General features: G+C 36.4%; 4 protein-coding genes and 1 long non-coding RNA gene across 8 annotated transcripts; 1 reads left to right on the forward strand and 4 right to left on the reverse strand.

Moving 5' to 3' along the window:
• Positions 1 to 22: 22 nt before the first annotated feature.
• On the reverse strand, positions 23 to 6,520 carry LOC106447557 (protein SEMI-ROLLED LEAF 2-like). 4 transcript variants are annotated; one of them, XM_048778721.1, is made up of 20 exons: positions 6,271 to 6,520; positions 5,883 to 6,150; positions 5,451 to 5,525; positions 5,130 to 5,245; positions 4,831 to 4,945; positions 4,582 to 4,710; positions 4,435 to 4,482; positions 3,929 to 4,113; positions 3,649 to 3,845; positions 3,279 to 3,571; positions 3,050 to 3,199; positions 2,531 to 2,950; positions 2,166 to 2,315; positions 1,948 to 2,023; positions 1,610 to 1,737; positions 1,273 to 1,470; positions 1,059 to 1,193; positions 860 to 985; positions 548 to 787; positions 23 to 460 (listed from the first exon to the last, which is right to left on the reverse strand). In XM_048778721.1, the coding sequence occupies exons 2-20, from the start codon at positions 6,027 to 6,029 to the stop codon at positions 269 to 271; spliced, it is 3,120 nt and encodes a 1,039-aa protein (XP_048634678.1). In that variant the 5' UTR covers positions 6,030 to 6,150; positions 6,271 to 6,520; the 3' UTR covers positions 23 to 268. The 4 variants fall into 4 exon arrangements, with proteins under 4 accessions (XP_048634678.1, XP_013744961.2, XP_013744962.2 ...); XM_013889507.3 differs by having other exon boundaries at positions 860 to 994; XM_013889508.3 differs by having other exon boundaries at positions 5,883 to 6,156.
• A 678-nt stretch (positions 6,521 to 7,198) lies between these two features.
• LOC106447559 (zinc finger AN1 and C2H2 domain-containing stress-associated protein 11-like) lies at positions 7,199 to 8,781 on the reverse strand. Its single transcript, XM_013889510.3, has 2 exons — positions 8,519 to 8,781; positions 7,199 to 7,983 (listed from the first exon to the last, which is right to left on the reverse strand). The coding sequence occupies exons 1-2, from the start codon at positions 8,615 to 8,617 to the stop codon at positions 7,321 to 7,323; spliced, it is 762 nt and encodes a 253-aa protein (XP_013744964.1). The 5' UTR covers positions 8,618 to 8,781; the 3' UTR covers positions 7,199 to 7,320.
• Positions 8,782 to 9,065: 284 nt separating this feature from the next.
• On the reverse strand, positions 9,066 to 10,992 carry LOC106447561 (40S ribosomal protein S2-2-like). Its single transcript, XM_013889511.3, has 2 exons — positions 10,215 to 10,992; positions 9,066 to 9,415 (listed from the first exon to the last, which is right to left on the reverse strand). The coding sequence occupies exons 1-2, from the start codon at positions 10,905 to 10,907 to the stop codon at positions 9,251 to 9,253; spliced, it is 858 nt and encodes a 285-aa protein (XP_013744965.2). The 5' UTR covers positions 10,908 to 10,992; the 3' UTR covers positions 9,066 to 9,250.
• Positions 10,993 to 11,182: 190 nt separating this feature from the next.
• LOC106450305 (polygalacturonase ADPG2-like) lies at positions 11,183 to 13,791 on the reverse strand. Its single transcript, NM_001315989.1, is given in 9 exon segments — positions 11,183 to 11,769; positions 11,859 to 11,972; positions 12,059 to 12,167; positions 12,267 to 12,348; positions 12,485 to 12,692; positions 12,796 to 12,816; positions 12,913 to 13,083; positions 13,221 to 13,352; positions 13,466 to 13,791. Coding segments are annotated over 9 exon segments (1,302 nt in total). The 5' UTR covers positions 13,721 to 13,791; the 3' UTR covers positions 11,183 to 11,559.
• Positions 13,792 to 17,815: 4,024 nt separating this feature from the next.
• LOC125608361 lies at positions 17,816 to 20,225 on the forward strand. Its single transcript, XR_007339295.1, has 3 exons — positions 17,816 to 19,236; positions 19,326 to 19,653; positions 19,733 to 20,225. It is a non-coding gene; the product is annotated as an uncharacterized LOC125608361 (long non-coding RNA).
• Positions 20,226 to 20,261: the final 36 nt, after the last annotated feature.

The raw sequence follows: 20,261 nt of genomic DNA on the forward strand, positions 1-20,261 counted from the left end.
CAGTGTACATAATGCTCAAACCTTTCAACAAAGTCTTTCTTGTAGAATCAAATAATCTTAAAATTACAACACCATCTGAAAACCAGATGGCCTCTTTGTACTTTATACACATCACACCAGGAAGAAACAAATAAATTGGATAAAGAATTAAGTGAAAAAGGAACAGAGAACCTCTACGAGACCATGTTCTCTGTATGAAGAAACTAAAAAATGTGACTCAAGAGACTTAGAAACCAAAGCGACTCATGGTTTGGTTCTTCCCATATGATTAACACCCAGCAGCTTTAAGGAAGTTGTCGTAAGGGCTCGAGGCTGGTAGTTTATATGCTTCTGTGTTATCTTGGAGTTCTGAATAGCAATGTGTCTGAATAGTTCTGGTTGGTGTTCTTGGCGACTTCATTCTCAATGGTGTTCTTGGCGATTTCATGTCAAAGTCCTTCCCCAGTAGAGGGACTTCAACCTAAACAAGTTTTTTAGTAATCGTCAGTACAAAAATGATGATTGGAGAGTTGGCTTGGATTAGTTTCAAGACCATAAAGACGTATACCTCGGTGTCAAATGCGGAATTGATCATAGGATGGAACGTTGCGATCTTGTTCTCTTCATCATGCTGTCGTGGAGAGCTGTTAACAGAGCTCTCATGTCGTAGCTGAGAATTCAAAAGACTCGAGATCTTTTGTTGTTTTCCCATTAATAGATTCTCGCAATGAAGCGTCATTTCTTTGTATGAAGCGTCAGCTGCAGTGTGGAAGGAGATTCTACCCACTTGACGTGTTGTCTCTACGACCTTTCAACAAAACAAAAAAAACTAAAGTTAGTATTGAGGTGATGACTTTGTAATCTAATTTCTCGAACTTACAGATTCTAGAATTTGATTGACGCTCAGGAGGTCTGGGAGTTCAGCAACTGTTACAGGATTATTCGTTGTAACGGTTTCAGTGACATCTACAAAGTCTTGATCCTCATGAGAGAAGAGTGCTGCATCCTGAAGATACTAACCAAGGTTCAACACAATGTTCATCTCAAGTGGTATGTGAAGCAGAAGAGCTAGTAAGTACCTTTTGGGGTTTAACATCTCCGAAGTCAGTCTGAAAAGATTTCTGGGTTTCTTCTACAAAGCGGGTTCCGAGTGGACATGCATCATCCGGCATGAACTCAGTGAGCAGCTGCTCCCGCATTTTGTCCATTTCAGACTGAAAAACAGTTTACTTTGGTTACTAAGTGATTTACCAGCAGTTTAGTGGGGGAGATAGTGATGGAAAATCGGCTTACATTGCACATATCTTCTAAGCTTTTGACAATTTCATAGACGAGGGTTCCTCTGCTGTGCTCAGTGGAGATTGATATGTTTGAAAGAGTATTTATAGCTGAAGCATCATCTTCTTGGCATCCATACGCAACTTTCGGCAGTTGATCTGGATTTACAGCCTTCAACTTGTGATCTTCAACCAAGCTCAAGAATGGATCAATCTGAATCAAGTAGAAGAGAAAGTTAAAGCAAAGTGGAAAATAATTTCTCTCTCTCATGCCATAGATATTAGGACCATAAGAATATAGAGAAATAAACATTGAAGGTGTGGCAACACTTTCATCACAATGATCAACGTACCATTGGTCCCTGAAGTGCTACTTTTGTGGAATCAGCCAGAGGAAAAAGATTGAATGCCTTTGCGGAAAACAGAACCATCGATGCAGCTAGAGTGAAGAGTGACCTTCGTCGTGATGGAGGAAGTGGTCCTGAAAACATTAGGAATAATTTACTAAAATCCCAAAGGATCTGAAGCAGAGGTTCAAAGTAACACAATAGCTTTTAAAAAGATGTTCAAACACAGCACTTCCTCCTAACACGGATATTTACTTCAGCATATATCTAGTAGATCCAAGAAACCAAGAACTTGTTCTTTTCCTTTAATGTGGATAAAGGATCAAAAACATGTAGAAGCTCACCTCCTTCTATTAAAGAAATATCTCGCAAGGAAAGTGCCATTTGGAAACTCCGAATCAGAGCGTCGTGACTTGAATTCTGAAAATAAGAGTTTTGTGATATGTTTAACAAAAAGTTGTCAGAAAATAATTCACAGAGATCTAATCACACTTTGCTCACAGATCTTTAAGAAACACTCAAATGCAGAGGTAGCAATTATTGATCTGAAATAGTATTTTACCTTAACACGAGAGAACAACAATACAAGACTGTAGGTGTTAGCAATCGCCTCATAATTATCTGGTGTATTTGCAGGAGATATGGACTGCGCCCAGATTGATGATAGCAAAAGACCTATCTGGTGACTACTTAACCTTATATAAACAGCATCCTGGGGAGCATATAAGAAAACAAATTAAAGAGTGAGTGATCCAAGGTCTACCTAAGAAGTAAGAAATATAAGCATAAATCAAGACGTAACAGTTGCAACAGGTTTAAATGCAGCCTATCGCAGATTGAATGAATCCTAAACATTTAAAAATCGACCCCTTTCAAGTTATATTTTACTATTGTAGGTGCTGTAGATTAGAAGCTGGAAGAATGTACCAGATCAGAGTTTAGATGAGCCACAGAGTTATCTGCTACTGAGGTCACTGGTTGATTCCAAGAGCTATATGCTTGACTGTATGAAGCTTCCAATTTGTCAAGGATTGTCCCCCTATTGTTTCCAGGTTCTTCCTCAGGCAATTCGTTTTGGCTCTGATCAGAAGTTAGAATTGACGAGAATTTATCCTTCCTAAGCTTCTCGAAAAGGGCTGCTGAAGAGGAAAAGACAGACGCAGTCCTTGAAAGTGAACGAGGAAGACCCATTCCTTTTTGAAGGTCAGTAGCGGTTGAGGAAGGACGTGGGCAGACTGAGGTTGGTACCAGCACTACAGAAAATATACGGTGGGCGCCAATCCGTGTTTTATGATCTGGATGGACCATAGCTTGAAGTAACTGATGGAATAAGGCCTCTGGAAAAGCCTGCAACAAAAAATGTAATAAAAGCTCAATTTCAACAGAACTTATCTAATCTATCAATGACAAGAGGAAAAGAAAAAATAGATGTTACTGAGAGGTTGCCTTGTTTTGATATGACAGATTTGGTACAGAGGCTATAATTTGAGCAGATCGAAAAACAGCAGCAATTGTGGATCTTGCCACATCTGTCACAGCTGAGATATTCTCCAACATCATTGCCATAGCATCCAGAATTGGGCCAGCATCTCCGACCTTACAAAATCGATAGATCAGCCTCAGTATATATTGAAGAGAGAGAAGAAGATACAATATTCACTCTATAATTATATACCTTTTTGGTCAGTTGGACGAGGCACTTATCGAGAGCTACGCTGACCATTCTGTTACTGTTTGCTACTTCAGGTCCCATATTTGCTTCATCTAGAGAAGAATGCATGCATTTTCTCAGGTGCCTCATGATATCACTTATTGCGCTGACTATTGCTGCGGAGTGTTCAACTTTCGCATTTTCAGCAAGGGAGGTGGTAACCTCTAATATATTAAGCTGCATGCTTGGCTGCTTAAGCACACTTTTATGATCAAGGTGTTTAATTAGCATGGACAGTAGAAAGTGTGTTCTTTGCCCTGCAAGATGGCAGAACTATTTCAAAACACTGATCATGCGAGAAGGGATAAATGACAAAATACTGAGAGCGTAATACCAGATATTTCCATTAAAAATTGTAGATCTCTTAAAACTGGGAATGCAATCGAATTTTCGGTTGACCATAGATATCCTTCGTCAAAGTAACGGAACAAAGACTCGAGAATACGTCTCATGGTTGTGGCTTCTTCACCTAGCTTGGCCATGTTGTGTAGGCAAACCTTGGACCAAAAGCTAGGGTCCAAGGAATCTTCCCTGAAAAAAAGAAAAATACATTGAAGAGAGGGAAAGAATCATAAACAGCATACGTAAAAAGAACTGACGAGAGAAGAGCTTACATTTTGACATTTAGTTCACCCTTGTCATTCACAACCGTTCTCCAAGAAGGAACATTTATATGGTAATCTGCATGAGCTACATGACCTTCATTTTTCAAGACTTCATCCACCCATTTTCTGCCACTATCAGAAGGATTTGTTAATTTTTTGGGGTGTCCATAATTTTCGATGACTCCTGAGACAACCTGCCATGCAAGTAAATTGATCAGTTAACAGATATTAACTTGTGCTATCTAAAATTTGCCAAATAGAAAATTCTACCAATGATCCAACTCCCCAATTCTACATAAATTAACAGTTGGCCAAACTTAACTGCTAGATTATTATTGCATTTTAACCTTCGGCCAAGGAATTTGGAAAGCAAAACCAACAAGTTTTCCTTCGTTAGATACAAGAAATCAACTAAGTTCGAAGCAGGAAAGCAGATCAGATATATAGGACCTGGAAACCCAAAAATATTTGTCAAAAACAAAAGAAACTAGTGCCTGGCCCTGGGATCTACTTACATTGTCGAAGTCGCTGGGAATATGAGAGTATTCACCCATCAGCCAAATCTAGAAATAGATAAAGACCAGAATGCATTAGAAGATACTTGTAAACTTGCAATTTATAAGAAGAGAATCTAAAGAGACATAACACCATAACCGAATTACCATTGCTGAAAGGGCTTGAAGTCCTGCTGCACGCAAGCTCCGCGACCTGTCATCATCCCCACCTTCCTGTGCTAATTGGCACAGCTTCGGAAGAAAGCCTTCTAAGTTAAATAGGGAACTGCCGTCCTTCTGAAAAATTTGATAGCATCAATCAGTCATGCTATATCATTATTTCTTAAGGCCATCACTATATTAAACAGCACCCTGACATGTGGCTACAAGAGAATTCTATCAAGCATGTAAGCTGACCTGGTTATTTACAAATTCGAAAAGAGACTGGCATCCAACTATTTGCATTTCATCTTGTCGAGTTTGATCCAAAAGAGCTTGCACTGTCCTTAGAAAACCACTAGAATAAAGAGGCCTGAAAAAAAAAAACAATGACAATTAATCAAGTTATCTAAACATGTCTAAATACTCCTGCTGTCGTGATAGTTTACAGTTTTCAAGCAAGCTTCTTGAGTTCATATGTTAAACCACAGAAGATCTTGGACACAAGATAAAATATGAGGTGTTTTGTAAAGAAAACTAAAGAAGGATGACCTCACATTTGCTCCTTACAAGTGACCAGAAGCTTTCTGTATATGCACATGACTATCTTCGCCGACTGAAAATTCTCATTCCTCAATTCCTTGTAACATCTTTGTTCGAGAGATTCTGATATCTGAAAAAGCGTATATTAAACAACAGAAAAGTACAATTTAGGAGACAAGCGATATGACTACAACACTTTAATGAGTAATCTGACTTAAAACTATAAACTGACCAAAACCATAAGTAGGAGTTGCTAATATCCATACTAAAGTTACTAACAAATTTTTTTTCACATATGTAAATGTGCTTAGACTTGGCGTTGGAAAAAATTGTACCTTTGGCATACGCACGGCATTCTTTGCAGCATACTCACATAGCTTTCCAATCTTCCGGTCATTTGGGCCTTCCTCCTGTCAGAAATGGTAAGCAGTGAGAAGTTAGTAAACCAAACCCACCAAGATAACCAAGAGGTAACCTCCCGTTTCCTATTCTAGTGACTCAAAGAGAAATGAAAATCAGTTCAACAAAGAAAAGAGAGAAGCATGCAAGATTAAAAAAAAAAGAAGCCAAATTCACGCAACACATGATAAAAAATAGAAACACAGATTGCAGAACTAGTCACGATTTGATAATAGAAAATGTTACTTACACCCACAAAGAGCGCCTAATTTAACAATCTATGAGCATGGCAATGTAAGTCAAAGCAAGTAACTATAGAACTAGCAAACAACAAGTCTAATAGAAGAAGAGTGTGTAAATGACCAAACCTGATTGCGAGGGAAGATATCAGAAATGAGCTTCTTGTACCTCTTCACAGGCTGCCTAGACCTAGCACGAAACGCAGGGCAGAGAATGCAAAGGCTACCACACACAGGCAAAACTTGCCTCGAGATCACCCCCGACACTGCACTCATTCTTCTTCTCCGACCCCAACTAAATCAAAAGTATCTCCTCTCCTCCCCCTCTTGATCCACCGAACAAAGCCCTAGAGCTTCCTCGGTCAAGAAGGTACTCCTTCAAAACTCAATCGTTCGCCTGAAACTGAAGAATCACATTACTACTCTTCTAATCTATCAAACAATCCACAATCCACTACGAATAATCATCTAATCCAGAGTAAATCAACGATTAAACAGCCCAGATTGATCAAATTACCTCGAATCAAAGCTCAAATCGGAGACTGAAAAAATTGACCGGAGAGAACTCGAATCCGTATCTCCGATTGTGTTCTCTGAGTAGAGTTTTACTCGCCGGATGATCCAGCAAGCTTCCAGCTAAATGATCTTCCTCTTCTTCTTCTTCTTCCTCAACGGCACGACGCGGGTTCCACCTTGTGCCGTTTCGTTACTCTCCTAATATCTTCTTTTCTTTTTTTAATTACTTTTTCTTCATAAGGGAAGTAATCTCAGCCGTCAGATGCGAATTACAGCTGGGGTTAGTTATTGCATTTTCTTCGCCAGCTCATAACATTTGCAAATAAAGCAAACGTAATCTTTTTAAAAAATTATTCTTTAATTAGTACTTAATTACTCGTATAGTGTATGTGTGCGCATGTTCTCGAGTATTTTAGAAAGTAAAATTTTTTCATTTTAGTGCACTGAATATTCTCGAAATTCGTGTACAGAGTCAATGGACTGATTCACTCTTCACTGAGTCAAATTAACTGATAGTATATTTGATAAAAAAAAAATAATCTTACGACAAGTTCACGTTGTCACAAATTAATTACGTTTTAATTGCACCGTTAAGTTAGCTGCCTGTCACTTCTTATTAACGCCGTTAAAGTTGAATTCACGTGGGGTCGGTAATCTGTTTTTTTACCGCGGGAGATTACGTAAGTGATGACGTCAGTTAACCAGAACAATTCGGTACTAGTTAGTTGACCAAAGCATGTGGCAGTAACTTCTTTTTTTTTTATACTTATATGACAAATTTTTTTTTTGTCAACTTATATAAATGACAATATTAAGTTCAAAGAACTAGCAAGAGAGAATTAAGAAATGGTATATAACATGTGGCAATAACATTTTTCTTGGTATATAACAATTTTCAAATTAAAGTTGAAAGAATGTGGTAAATAACATGTGGCAATAACATTTTCTTTGGTATATAATCAAATTTAAAATTAAGTTTAAAGAATGTGAAACTTTTTCTTTGGTTTGTATCAAACCAAGTAAAAGAGAAGAAACAATACAAAAAAGATGTTCAGTACTTGTGACTTTTGCCATGATTCTGCTGCTTCTTGTTCCTCTCATGTGTTTTCTCTACATGTTCCACAAGAACGGTAACAGAAGAGAACTTCGCACCGCACTGTGGACACACCTCCACCGTACCATCATTGCCGCCGCTGCTGCTGCTGCTCGAAAACTGAAGCTTATGGCTAATGTCGTTACCAAGCTTGGTGATCCCAGCTTCTGCTGAAGATAGAAGATTAGACCATCTCGAAGAAGAAGAAGGTTTGTTAGGTCTTGTTATTGTTTTAGCTTCTTTCTTGCTACTACTCCCACTACTCATGAAACCCAGGAAGCGTGGTGGTTCAGGTTTTCTAGGTCCAGGACAAGTGTGATCAGGTCCGAAACGGTGTTTCAAGCAGTGGTCGACGCTGCAGTCTCGGCACTTGATGGTGTTCGAGAATGTTAGCTGCTCCTTGCATCTTGGGACAGGGCATTTCTTCTTCTTTGTGGCTTTTTCGTAGTTTGATGGGTCGCAGTCTGTGTTGACGTGTTTCTCCCATGTGATGTTTGGGTCTTCGTTTGGGTTTAACCGTACTCCTTTGGTACAGAGTGGGCAGATAATTACTGTGACATCTTCTCTGTCGCCTTTGGGGCAAGTGTGTTTCATATAGCTCCGGTGATCCAAACAAAAGACCTGAATAAAAGATATATCAATGTAAAGAGAGTGCACATAAGCCATAAACAAAAAAGATCAAATCTTTAAATGCAAATCTTTAAGAACCAGGCATAAACTCAAATATGTTAATGTAAACCAACAAAAAGATCGAATCTTTAATGGCAATCATGATGAATTAAGTGAATTTTGAACAACTCTGGTGAATTTAAGTGCGGAGAATTGCGAAATGTCGATGATTAAGCTCGAAATGACAGATGGCTCAACACGTTGGTTCGTAATTACAAGAACTTAAGTGATAAACTTAATGTCGGAACAAATCAAATCAAACTGGTCGCATGTAGAAAAGATGAATTTTCCTCGCGGTAATTAAGAGAAAGACGGAGACTTTTCACTTGGTTCTCCCAGAACACGAACGACAAAAGAACAAGGATGATGATATAGTAGTTCCCAGGATCGAAGACAGGCGATTCAGACAGTCATACGACACAACTATTCGCAACAAAGACGATTCTTTTTTGCATGTGATTCAAAACAGAGATAGAGAGAGAGGAACCTGGAGACAACGGTCGCAGGTGAAAGGCAAGAAATCGATTTGCTTGCAGATATCGACGGAGCAGTGTTTCCCCAGATCTGGAAACTCCGGAGTCCCCATTGGTTCCGACAGAGAGACAGAGCTTCTCACGATTCCGACAAGAACTAAAAAAGAACCAAAATTTTTTTTAAAAAAAAGAGTCAATTCTAAGGTTTATCAGGCGAGAGAGAACAGAGTAATCAGAATCCGCGTATTTAGAAATAGCTGAAGTTTCGGAGAAGATACGTCAACTTTTGATTTATTCTCTTCTATTCAAAGTCTATTACCTTCTCACAGTTCAACAATCCATTTCAGACTTGTCTTTTTAATTTATAATTTAAGTCTATTACCTTCTCACAGTTCAACAATCCATTTCAGACTTGTCTTTTTAATTCACGGAGTATTATTCTAAAAGTATTAGTTTATTATTAGTATTTGTTTCCCAACAATCCACCTATGTAATCAACCTTAGAATGTGTAACATAGCGAAGTTGATAGAAAATTAGAGAAATTCAAGTAAAAAAAATACTAGAGGGCATAACCATCGATTATAAAAAAAAAACTAGAGCAAAAATAGCTTTGTTTGGGGGAGATGATGAAAACATAAGATAGCAGCAATCCAGCAAACAACATATACTAAAGGTTCGAACAAAATAAAACTCATGAAAGGATCATCCAAAAACAAAACAAGGGGGACATTGTTTGTTTGTTTATTTAGGAGGCGGCTTGGTCTTCAACCTCGGTGATGGCTTTGGTTGCAGTTCCCTTCTCGGCCAGCAGATCAGTGTACTCCTGGTACGGTGACTTTTTAAAGCTCGTCTCTTTCCAGAACTCTGGTGTCAGGAATCCATAAGTCTTCTGGAGACAGTCGAATGTAGCCTACAAAAATACAATTACACATGATTAACCAATGAATGATTCAAAAATACTGAACAAACATTTAATTGTTCTTCAAAGGAAGAAAACAAACATTTAAAAGTTCTTACAAAGCAATACATGGAAAATACTAAAAAAACATATCACCAGCTCGTCTGTGAAAATTCAAGTGAAATGATGTTATACATGTATAAACTAAGATTATAATGTAATCTCAAATTTAGCAATAAACACAACCAAATCATTAAGATTAATCATAGAAACTTGTGATTTAGTAATAAACACAACCAAATCATGAAGATTAATCATAGAAACTTGTGATTTAGCAATAAACACAAACAAGTCAATAAACACAAAAATGATGAATATGTACAAACGACTTCAAAGCTTTGTGATTTAGCAATAAACACAAACAAATTATAATTCAGACAGCTCAATACAACACAAACAAATCACCATTAACAGACAGCTCTAAAGGTTAACAATTTACTTCCATCAACTACATCAAGCTATATTACCCAAAAAAAACTCTCACGAAAGAATCAAAAGTTATCAAATTTAAGCTTGTAATTTAGCAATAACACAAACAAATAATGAAATTCAGACAGCTCAATACAACACAAACAAATCATCATTTAACACAGACAGCTTATTCAAACTAATCAAGCTTAGCAATTCTCACTTTACATCAACTACAACAAGCTAAATTACCCAAAACAACTCCACACGCAACCATCAAAAAGGAATCAACTTTCAATCCATACACAACTCCAAACACTAAATAAATGAAGAAAGTTCAAACCTTTACGAAGTTTCCAAGAGTCTTAGTAGACCCCCTCGACGAAGTAAACACATCATCAATCCCAGCGAACTGAAGCACCTTCTTAGGAACCCTAGCCGCCACAATCCCCGCACCCCTCGGAGCAGGCACCATCCTCACCGTAACAGACCCACACTTCCCCGTAACCTTACAAGGAACCGTATGCGGCTTCCCAATCTTGTTCCCCCAGTACCCTCTCCTCACGGGAATAACCGACAGCTTCGCCAATATAATCCCACCTCTGATCGCCGTCGCCACCTCCTTGGAGCACTTCACACCCAAACCAACGTGACCGTTAGTGTCTCCGACGACGACAAAGGCCTTGAACCTCGTCCTCTGACCGGCCCTGGTCTGTTTCTGAACCGGCATGATCTTCATCACCTCGTCTTTCAAGGTGGGGCCGACGAGGAGGTCGATGATCTGGTACTCCTTGACGGGGAGGGAGTGGAGGTAGATCTGCTCGAGCTTCTGGATCTTTCCGGCTTGCACGAGACGGCCGAGCTTGGTCACTGGGGTCCACTTCTCCTCCTCTGTCGGACGTCCTCCGCGTCTGCCGCCTCGGCCTCTCGGACCTCCCCGGCCTCCTCTGTCGCCGCGACCTCCTCCGAATCCTCGTCCGAAACCGCCGCGGTCTCCTCCTCGCTCGGCACCTCGTTCTCCGCCTCGTTCAGCCATTGTTTGAAGTTGGTTGAGAGATGGAAATGGCTGCGGTGATGTGTGTTAGCGTGAGGGAGTGGAAACCCTAGCTGCGGCAATATATAGCTCAGGTGCTACGGTAAGAGTTAGGGTTTTCTAAAGGCCTCTTTGTTTAGTAACCCAAGTAACAGACTTCGCTCTCACGGATAAATATTAATGGGCTTATAGGCCCAATGAGTTTATCGGCCTGGTTTGAGCACAACTAAACAATATGAAAGTCGCTTCTGTTTCGTTAGATGTTCATCGTGTATCAATTAGCTTGAATTAGTTGGTCAAGTAACATCATTGACCAGCCATGTCATCTTTTTCATTTTTATGTATTTAATTGAAAATCTACAATACACATCATACTGTAACCACATCATGATACATAACCACTTAAAAACGTAATCCTTTATTCATGAAATTTTAGACAAGTAGTTTAGTAGTATATATATACATTAAAACAATAAATCTCTTGACCATGTTGTCTATATGTATATTCATAAACTATTTTTGACATATAGACAATATGTTTAAATTCATTGTCCATGTATATATCCACAAGTGTATATCATAATTTTGTATACTTTGTATCGGTATATATGTATTTTTATACATCTATGTGAGTTTTTTTTATAGGTCTTATTAATCAAGTGGATTTGCACTGAGGTAAAACACCGTCTTTATCCATCACATTAGCATTGCTGCAACTGGCTTTCCCTCCCTTAATGTTCACTTTGTCGAGTACAATTCCTTGGCATGGATAGTTCTTGCTGCAGTTGAAAGTTATTGCTATGTCTGATGCGCTTGTGCCGCTTATGTTCCGGTACACCACGTTCTTTATTTGGACCGCTGATTTCTGAAAATATAGGTAGTAAATGATTAGAGACAATAGTGTTTATTATCATGATGATTAGTAATGGGAGATTTGATCAGATTCAAACGAACTTGTTCAGTGCATTTGCTCTTGTCGCAATAATCTTGGTCAATTATGATTGGATTCTTCACATTCTCCATCTGAATGTTCTGAAATATAATGTTGCTAGCAGTTCCAGACCCTCCCTATATTGAATTGGGTTTAAAAGTTAAATTGAGATGAACTTGTCAATAGGCTAGTTAAAATTGAAGGTCTAGTTTGTGATTTTCACCTGGTAAGTTTTGATCCTAACTCCATTGTCTGTACCGGAAAGTTTAGCACCATCCACAGTCACGCCTGATACAAATGCCTTTGAATTGTCATCTCCTAAGCTCCCAATGCTGCTCATGTTTTATATGGAAATATCAAATTTCTATGTTAATTTAAAAGATTACGGTTGAATTTCTTAGGTACATATACTGAAAACAATTCATTGATACCTGATACCGTGGCCTGGGCCGCAAGTTAAATCGTTGATTTTAACGTTTTGTGATCCACTTTCAATAGATATACAATCATCACCTGCAAAGAAAAGCAACCATTAAAAACTCTTTTAAGACCAATCTCTATAAAATTATAAATTATAACGATACTCTTAAATTTTAGTTTTCTGGATATGCACGCAACTCTTTTAAATAACGAGGATATAACTACTAACCTGTTCCAATGATGGAATTGGAGACTTGAATGTTTTGAGTGTTAGTGATGTGGATACCATCAGTGTTAGGACTATCAGCAGGTGCAGTGACCTCAACATTTGAGACCTGAACGTTGGAGCATTTCTCAATCGAAATCTGAATCTGTTGCGCATCTTTCACCCTCAGATTATTCACTCTTAAATTCTTCGAGTTGTAGAAAGTAAGAGCCTGCATATAAAATACATATATTCATGCATGTAAAACATTTGTCCAATCATGATCACCGCCATCGTCAGTATTACATGAAAATGTCAAATATGTTTCTACGTACCGTAGGGGCTTTTGTGCATTTCTTCAAAACAATAACAATAAAAGAGTGTTAATATATCAAGATGACATGTAGACAGTAGATATATATTAAGTAAATGAAACATGTACAAACACACACCTTAGCTTCGTTCCGTTTGCATGAGTTTTCCCACCACGTTTCGCCGTTTCCGTTGACAGTTCCGGTGGCTCCGCCATCAACCGTTAGACTGTTAACGCCGTCAAACGTAATCCATTTGCTGAGATCTTCATAATCCGATCGTTGTTGAGAAGCCGATAACGTTCCTAAAATCTGTCGTTCCATTCATCAACCGCTCATTTAAATATTCAAAACCATATACGTGATCACATGTAGTATACGTATTTAATTAACAAATAGTCAACTTTGTAATTTACCCAAATTTAAGAAAAAAAAACTTTGTAATTTACCTGAACGGTAAGAACTGATTTGCATGGGCCATTTAATCGAAGAGACTTGAGAAAATAAGTTTTTCCTTCAGGAACTAAGAGATTTACAGCTCCACTTGAAGAACAAGCTTTCTTCCATGCATTCACGAACGCCTGATCATATGCATGCGCATGCATGGATCATTAGTACAAACAACGTAAATTTATATGCGTGACCGTCTCAAAATATTTATAAGTCATGTAGATATGTGTATATGCGTATATACCTGCGTGTCGTCGGTTTTTCCATCTCCTTTAGCTCCAAAATCAGAAACACTAACGGTGGTTGGAAGCCGCAAAGAGGCTCTTGCAACACTTTTCAGACGAGTTATATCGTCTCTTCGCTTGATTAAGCTATTGGATTTGAACGTTCCATAAGAATGATCATATCTATTAATGTTGTTTCTTGAAGCTTCACACCATGAGAGCATAAAAAGAGACCATACTAGTAAACCGGTAAGAACTGTGCAACAATGAGCCATTGTGGTTGGTACGTAGAGAAGTGAATTTTTGGAAAAGGAACGCGTGTCGTTTTTTGGGATTATGTTGAAAATGTTTGTTATTTATGATTCTTGTCTCTGTGTTTTGCTTTGTATATTTGAAATTAGAGAAGTATGGACCAACGTGTATTTATAGGCAAATCAAAAGGAACAGTAGAAGTTAGGTTTCTAAGCTTGAATGAGTTCGAGGTATGGAGTGAAATTGAGATTGTCACGTAAACACTACTTGAGGCCTCTATTCTATATTTTGTATTTTATATATTTATCTTCCGTTAGAGTGTTTTATATTTGTACTCTCTCTTGTTTAATTTATTTAATTTTTTTGCTAAACAATTTCTTTAATTTATTTAAAGATTTTGTTGTCTCTTAGCGAGACCATGCTCCATCATATATTCGGCAAGAAACAACGCCTAATGATTTAAGGTAATTAGAAGTATTTTATTATACTCTCTGCCAGATAATTGGTCAGAATGACAAATCATTTTTTAACACACTCAAATCACTTTCTTGTATAATTTCTCATTCAAGAAAGTGAAGGGTCAAAATGTGATCAATTGAACATACACTGAAGAAAATTATTGTGGCGAGTGATGGATTTATGATGTTGCTGCGAGTTTGTAACAATGAGTATTAGCAGGTATGGTTCATCATAAGCCAGTCGCATGGGTATATCAATGTTAATCAACAATCAATGCCCGGATTTCTACATATTGCATTTCAGTTTTTAATTATATACGTTTAGTAACTTAAAAATGGGCGATAAAAGAAAAATATTAATTTATTTTAAGCGGAACTACAATATATATAAATTTTCACTACTCTATACATATAAAAGAACCATCATAAATTTTTATGACTTTACTATTTTGTGCGTATAATACATATCAGTGAAAAATATGAGCATTTTGGAAATTTCTAACCTATAAAATCAAGGAAACAGAAAAGCGTCTGAAGTCATGGGACGCCGGACGTGCATTTATTATTATTATTTTTTTTTTTTAAATTGATCAACGTATGAAGTGAAAAAATAATCAATTTGGTGGGAAGTGATTTTTTAAGTAAGCTACAAAAGGCTAATAAATGATGATGAGGATTATATATGAATATTTAATCGACCAATTTTTAGAAAAAAAAAACATATTGTATGTATTAATTAGTTGTTCAAAGGTTAATTATCATTATAAAAAGAGTTAGGGCGAGTCCACTTTTGTGCATAATTTTTCTTTTGTCCATTTTTTTTTGGCTTGTAGTTTCCAAAAATTCAGGGTCAGCTTTGTATATGTGATAAAAGGTGATATTTCCAGAACATTTGTTTGTGGTGTATGATGAAAATATATTCTTTACATATTTTATCGATAATGCCGCCATAATTCAAATTTACGTGCTAGATACACGATACAAGAACAGGAGTTGTCATTAAAAAATAGTCGTAATTTCGTGCACAACAGAGATTTGCGTAATTTTAGCAAAGAACAAATGAACTTTATATGTTCGTGAAGGTTCAGTTGAAATGGCGATAACTAACGTTCACGTGACTGCCACATCTTATTGATCTCGTTGCTTATTGAAAGAATGAAATTTTGGCATTTATATGGCAAGGTCACAAATCAACGTCATAATAGACTTTTTGTTTGTTAGTTTGTCAAGATGGACCGTAATTGGTTACTAAAATGCATATTTTAATTTTGCTCATCCCATCACCCACGTAAGTCGGTTTATTAATGCATCTATATCAATCAAAACGGAAATAACTAAATTATATTTTCTTTTAAAAATGCTCCAAAAAGAAAAACGATGCCGTACATTCACCATAGTTCGCGGCACACACATTTGCGTATGGGAAGCAAAGTTAGGTGCTCAAGATTAAAGAACATCTGAACATATGTATGAATCTCCCGTTGAACAGAATTGTTGATATTTGAATATCACACGTGGTCAAATTAAAAATGTGTTTTAACACAAACTTCAGCTGGTAAAACCACACTTCATGTTTCTCGAAAGTTAAGAAACATGCATGCATGCATGAGTCTCGAAATTTGTGACAAATTCTTTCTTGACAAGCTTATAACAGTAATGAAACCCTGTTAAACCTAAATAAATTTGACTTACGGGTTCAAAAACTTAATCAAACAGTTCAACACATGGAATTTCCAATAACAACGGGAAACACTAGTGGCCCTACGTGCATATCTTTCTGAATAAAAATTAAAATAAACCTTTAGGATAGGTAATTGTCGACTATATAAATATATAATCTAGGCATATACTAATTAATAGACGTACACAAAATGAAAACGTATACAAATATACGATAAGGCATGTGTGAAGCTTGCTTGAAAGACCCGAAGGTATGGACGAAAGCATGACTTATGGGAAAACTTCTTGGTCGTTGTTATAATAAGTTTCCTTAATTGTAGGTTATTGTTCATCCTTTGGAGAAAATTTTCTGATGAATAGGACTCAACATGCTTATATTATTTTTTGTGTGTGACCAGTGTTTTCTATTCTTCCATGTGTAGTTGATGGATCCCCTTAAACGACAAAACATATAAATCTAGTGACATCAATTTTGTGTGTGTGACATTAATCTTAAGAGCGTTCTAAACGAACTATTGTGTTTGAGTATTATCTTTCACATAAACTTTCTGAAAGTTGGATTAGAAATCCAAATCTTAACACGAGCGACACCGTGATTTTGAAAAGTTTATATAAATACAGCGGAGACGTTTACGTTTAAAATTGGACGATTTTATTTTATATTAATTTATATTCCCCAAATCTTATGATGTATTCAAATATTTCATATATATGTTCTTTGGATACATACTATAATATATAGATCCCCTTAATTTCATAGGTTAATTTTATATGTTTCTCCAAATCTTATGATCTATCATATGCGAAGACAAAAATATATAAGATTATAAATGGACGAAGTTTGGCACGTTGTATATTAAAAAGTGACCTTTTATATTATTTTTGCTGTGGTGTGAAATTTACTAATTAAGTATGTTATATTATAGTATGTACCAATACTATAATATATGTTATCTTCTTCTCTTTGGTATACATAGATATTATAACTAAAGTGAATACACAAAATTTCACACCACAGCAATAATAATATAAAAAACCCATTTTAAACATAAAATGTATCCAACTATGTGCATCCATAAATCAAATCTTAAAACATCATTTGGATAAGGACCTAAATATGTCCAACTATGTCCATCCATATATGGGATTCCACTGACAAACGGAATTGAAACTGTTTTGTAGAATATTCTGAAAAGAGAAAGCCATATTCAAATACAGTTACTAGTCCAAAGTTATAGTTAAATTAGAGAAATTCTTGGCTTCACCCCCTAGGTGAACCTAGAGGTTCACCAACCAATAGTAGTTGAGTATTTAATATTTGATATCTTTTAAAAAAGGAAATAAAATTGAATTTCCAAATATGATATAAATTTTTAAAATAAAATAATAAAAATACATAAATATAGTTACAAAAAATAAATAAATAAATATTGTTAAAATGTTAGCAAAATACTAAATCCTATACCCTAAATTCTAAACTCCAAACCCTAAATTATAAACCTTAAATCTTGGATAAACCGTAAACCATTGGAAAATTTTAAACCCTAAATCATACATCAAAACTAAATCTTAATAACACTAAACCCTAAACCTTAATCACTAAACCCTAAACCCTTGGATAAAGCCTGAACCCTTGGATAAATCATAAACTCTAATTCAAAAATATTTAAAATTAAACCCTAGAGTTTATGATTTATTCAAGGGTTCAGAGTTTACCCAAGGGTTCATAGTTTACCCAAGGGTTTAGGGTTTAGTGATTAGGATTTAGGGTTTAGTGTTATTAAAATTTAGTTTTTAGTGTATGATTTAGGGTTTAAGATTTTCCAACGTTTAGAGTTTATCCAAAGTTTAAGGTTTAATGTTTAGGGTTTAGGATTTAGGGTATAGGGTTTAATATTTTGCTGAAGATTTAACAATATTTATTTATTTATTTTTTGTAACTATTTTTATGTATTTTTATTATTTTATTTTAAAGATATAATCTAATTTGGATATTCAATTTTATTTCCTTTTTTAAAAGATATCAAATTTCAAATACTCAATCACTATTGGTTGGTGAACCTAGAGGTTCACCATAGGGGGTGAACCCAAGTATTTCTCGTTAAATTAACTGATGTGCGTGTACGTATACCCACATGTATAATATGTATGGAAACACCTAATTATGAATAGTATGGATTCTGAAATCAACAGAAACCCAATTTTATTAGGAATATCATGAAACTTGAGTATATGCATCATGCATGATGCTGCAAATGATGCTATTTCGAATTGCCAGAAACTTGCACGAATCATAATGACATGAATCGTTTGGTAAAAGTAAATATATGGATGTATAAACGGTAAACGCCTATAAAAGTCAAGGAAGGGGGTGTTGTGTACAACTATATCATTTTAATACTTTTTTTTGTGCAACATATCTTTTTTTTTTAATAATTCGGTATATCATGGCTTCCATTAAGGTGGGTCTAAACTAGCGGCGAGTGTCCGTAGCAACCTACATTATCAGCTGGAATACGTCTTGGTCATCGGTCACCAAACGCTGGAAAACCCAAATGTTAAATTTTGCCCCCAATGGCCAGCGAGATTTGAACGCGGACTGTATTGGGGCCAAAGCTCCCTCAAACCCACTGGACAGTCCTTTTTATTTTATATATAATCGCATTCACGCGATATGTTGTGGATATACGAATGTGGGTTGGTGAGATCAATGTGACATACTGGTGACATACATATTACATTCAAAAATTACCTCATGTTTCTTTTACTCGGTTTAAATTTATCAAATACTACATGCTTAAACGTAAATAAGTTTTTTGGCCCATCATATTAATTAAAAAAATTCTCGGCTTATTAATTATATTAATTTCTTATTCCCCAAAAACCCTAAAATTTCAGTCTTGTTCCTCTCTATATCTCTAGCGTTTGAACTCGACTTCCAGAGAATCTCTTTCTCTGCCATGGGTCCGAAGCAGAAGCCTAAGCAGAAGCAGAAGCAGCCGGTCGTTTATGAGGAAGATTATGTACCAATTAAAACATGTAAGTTTCAATTTCTTTCAGCTTTTTCCTTTTGTCTATAGGAGCGCTGATTTAAAGACTTTCATAGTTTCATGCTATTAGAGCTCTGTTGCTCGATTATGTTGTTTTTTTTTTTGCTTGCTAGATTTATCCATTGCATTTTTATTATACTTTATGGTCTTCAATTTCCTCAACCTTTGTCCGTGATATTCTTTGTGCCACAAGTAATCGACTACGGTATAGACGCTGAAACTGTGAAAATACTGGGAGATGCTAAAATCTGGAATAGTCTTCTGATCAAAAACAAGGAGCTCCTCGCTGGAGTCGACGGTTTATCAGAGATTAAATTTGACCAAATCTGTGAAGCAGTTGACAAATTAATGGTTAGTCTTAAAAACGTTTTTGCTTCTCCTCTTCTTTTTTTTTTTTGTGTTTGGGCAGAACACTGTTACAACAATGTGCTTTGTTTCAGGCTTCACTAACCTCCCAAGTTCAAGTCTTCACTCAGACGGTTTTACTTGAAAACATTCCCCGTAAAAGATGCATGTCAGAATGCATTGAAGCCTGTTACTCACTTGATGAGATGCATGAGACTTTGTCTAGGAAATTTGGTCAGTCATTCAAAACAACCAAGAACACGTATGACTACTTTTTAAAGGGTAGACATGGAAGTCAAGCTTACAAACAACTTTCATTGGTGCGGGGTGCACAAAGAAAAGCAAAGAAACTCCCTAAAGCTCAAAGCCAGAAGCAGCAGCTAGCAGCTCAAAGTTGACAAAGTCTCTGAAGCAGTTGACAAGGTTAGTATACTAAAAACATATAAGATATTGTACTTATTGCATAAACGATTGAACTTTTAAAAAATACACACAATTTCAGAGTAAGCTTGAGAAGGAGGAGCAAGCGGGAAATCAAGTTCAAAGTAGCGAGAACATGGAGCAAGCTGAATCACTTCTTCCAATTCAAGATGAAGTTGAACTTCCAAAACCAACTGAAGTTCAGAGTAATACTGAGCAGAAGGAGCAAGATGGAGATCAAGTTCAGAGTAGTGAGGAGAAGGAGCAAGATGAATCACTTCTTCCAATTCAAGATGAAGTTGAACTTCCAAAATCAACTGAAGCTCAGAGTACTAGTGAGCAGAAGGAGCAAGCTCACAGTGAATCAGTTCTTCCAATTTTGACGCAGGTTAGACTGTTAGAGGTGGTTATTTAATATATAATAAGTTTTTTGCATACACAATATTAGTGAGGAATGTGAAATGTTTTCTGTGACAGCTTATTAATTCTCAGAAGGAGATTTTGGAAGCTATTACATCTCAGAATAAAATGTTGGAATCTGTAATGAACTTGCAAACTGAGATAGCAACAAAGGATGATCTAGAATCTCTTGAGAGAGACTTGAAGCTATT

This window comes from Brassica napus, chromosome A4 (genome assembly GCF_020379485.1).
Source record: "Brassica napus cultivar Da-Ae chromosome A4, Da-Ae, whole genome shotgun sequence".
Classification (NCBI taxonomy): Eukaryota; Viridiplantae; Streptophyta; class Magnoliopsida; order Brassicales; family Brassicaceae; genus Brassica; species Brassica napus.

Coding starts and splice junctions, on each gene's coding strand:
- LOC106447561 (XM_013889511.3), bottom strand. CDS start 10,907: ATGGCTGAACGAGGCGGAGAACGAGGTGCCGAGCGAGGAGGAGACCGC. Junction 9,416..10,214: donor CTCTTGGAAACTTCGTAAAG/GTTTGAACTTTC, acceptor GTATTTTTGTAG/GCTACATTCGACTGTCTCCA.
- LOC106447557 (XM_013889507.3), bottom strand. CDS start 6,029: ATGAGTGCAGTGTCGGGGGTGATCTCGAGGCAAGTTTTGCCTGTGTGT. Junction 5,526..5,882: donor ATATCTTCCCTCGCAATCAG/GTTTGGTCATTT, acceptor CATTTCTGACAG/GAGGAAGGCCCAAATGACCG. Junction 4,483..4,581: donor TTCAAGCCCTTTCAGCAATG/GTAATTCGGTTA, acceptor ATCTATTTCTAG/ATTTGGCTGATGGGTGAATA.
- LOC106447559 (XM_013889510.3), bottom strand. CDS start 8,617: ATGGGGACTCCGGAGTTTCCAGATCTGGGGAAACACTGCTCCGTCGAT. Junction 7,984..8,518: donor CCTGCGACCGTTGTCTCCAG/GTTCCTCTCTCT, acceptor TCTTTTATTCAG/GTCTTTTGTTTGGATCACCG.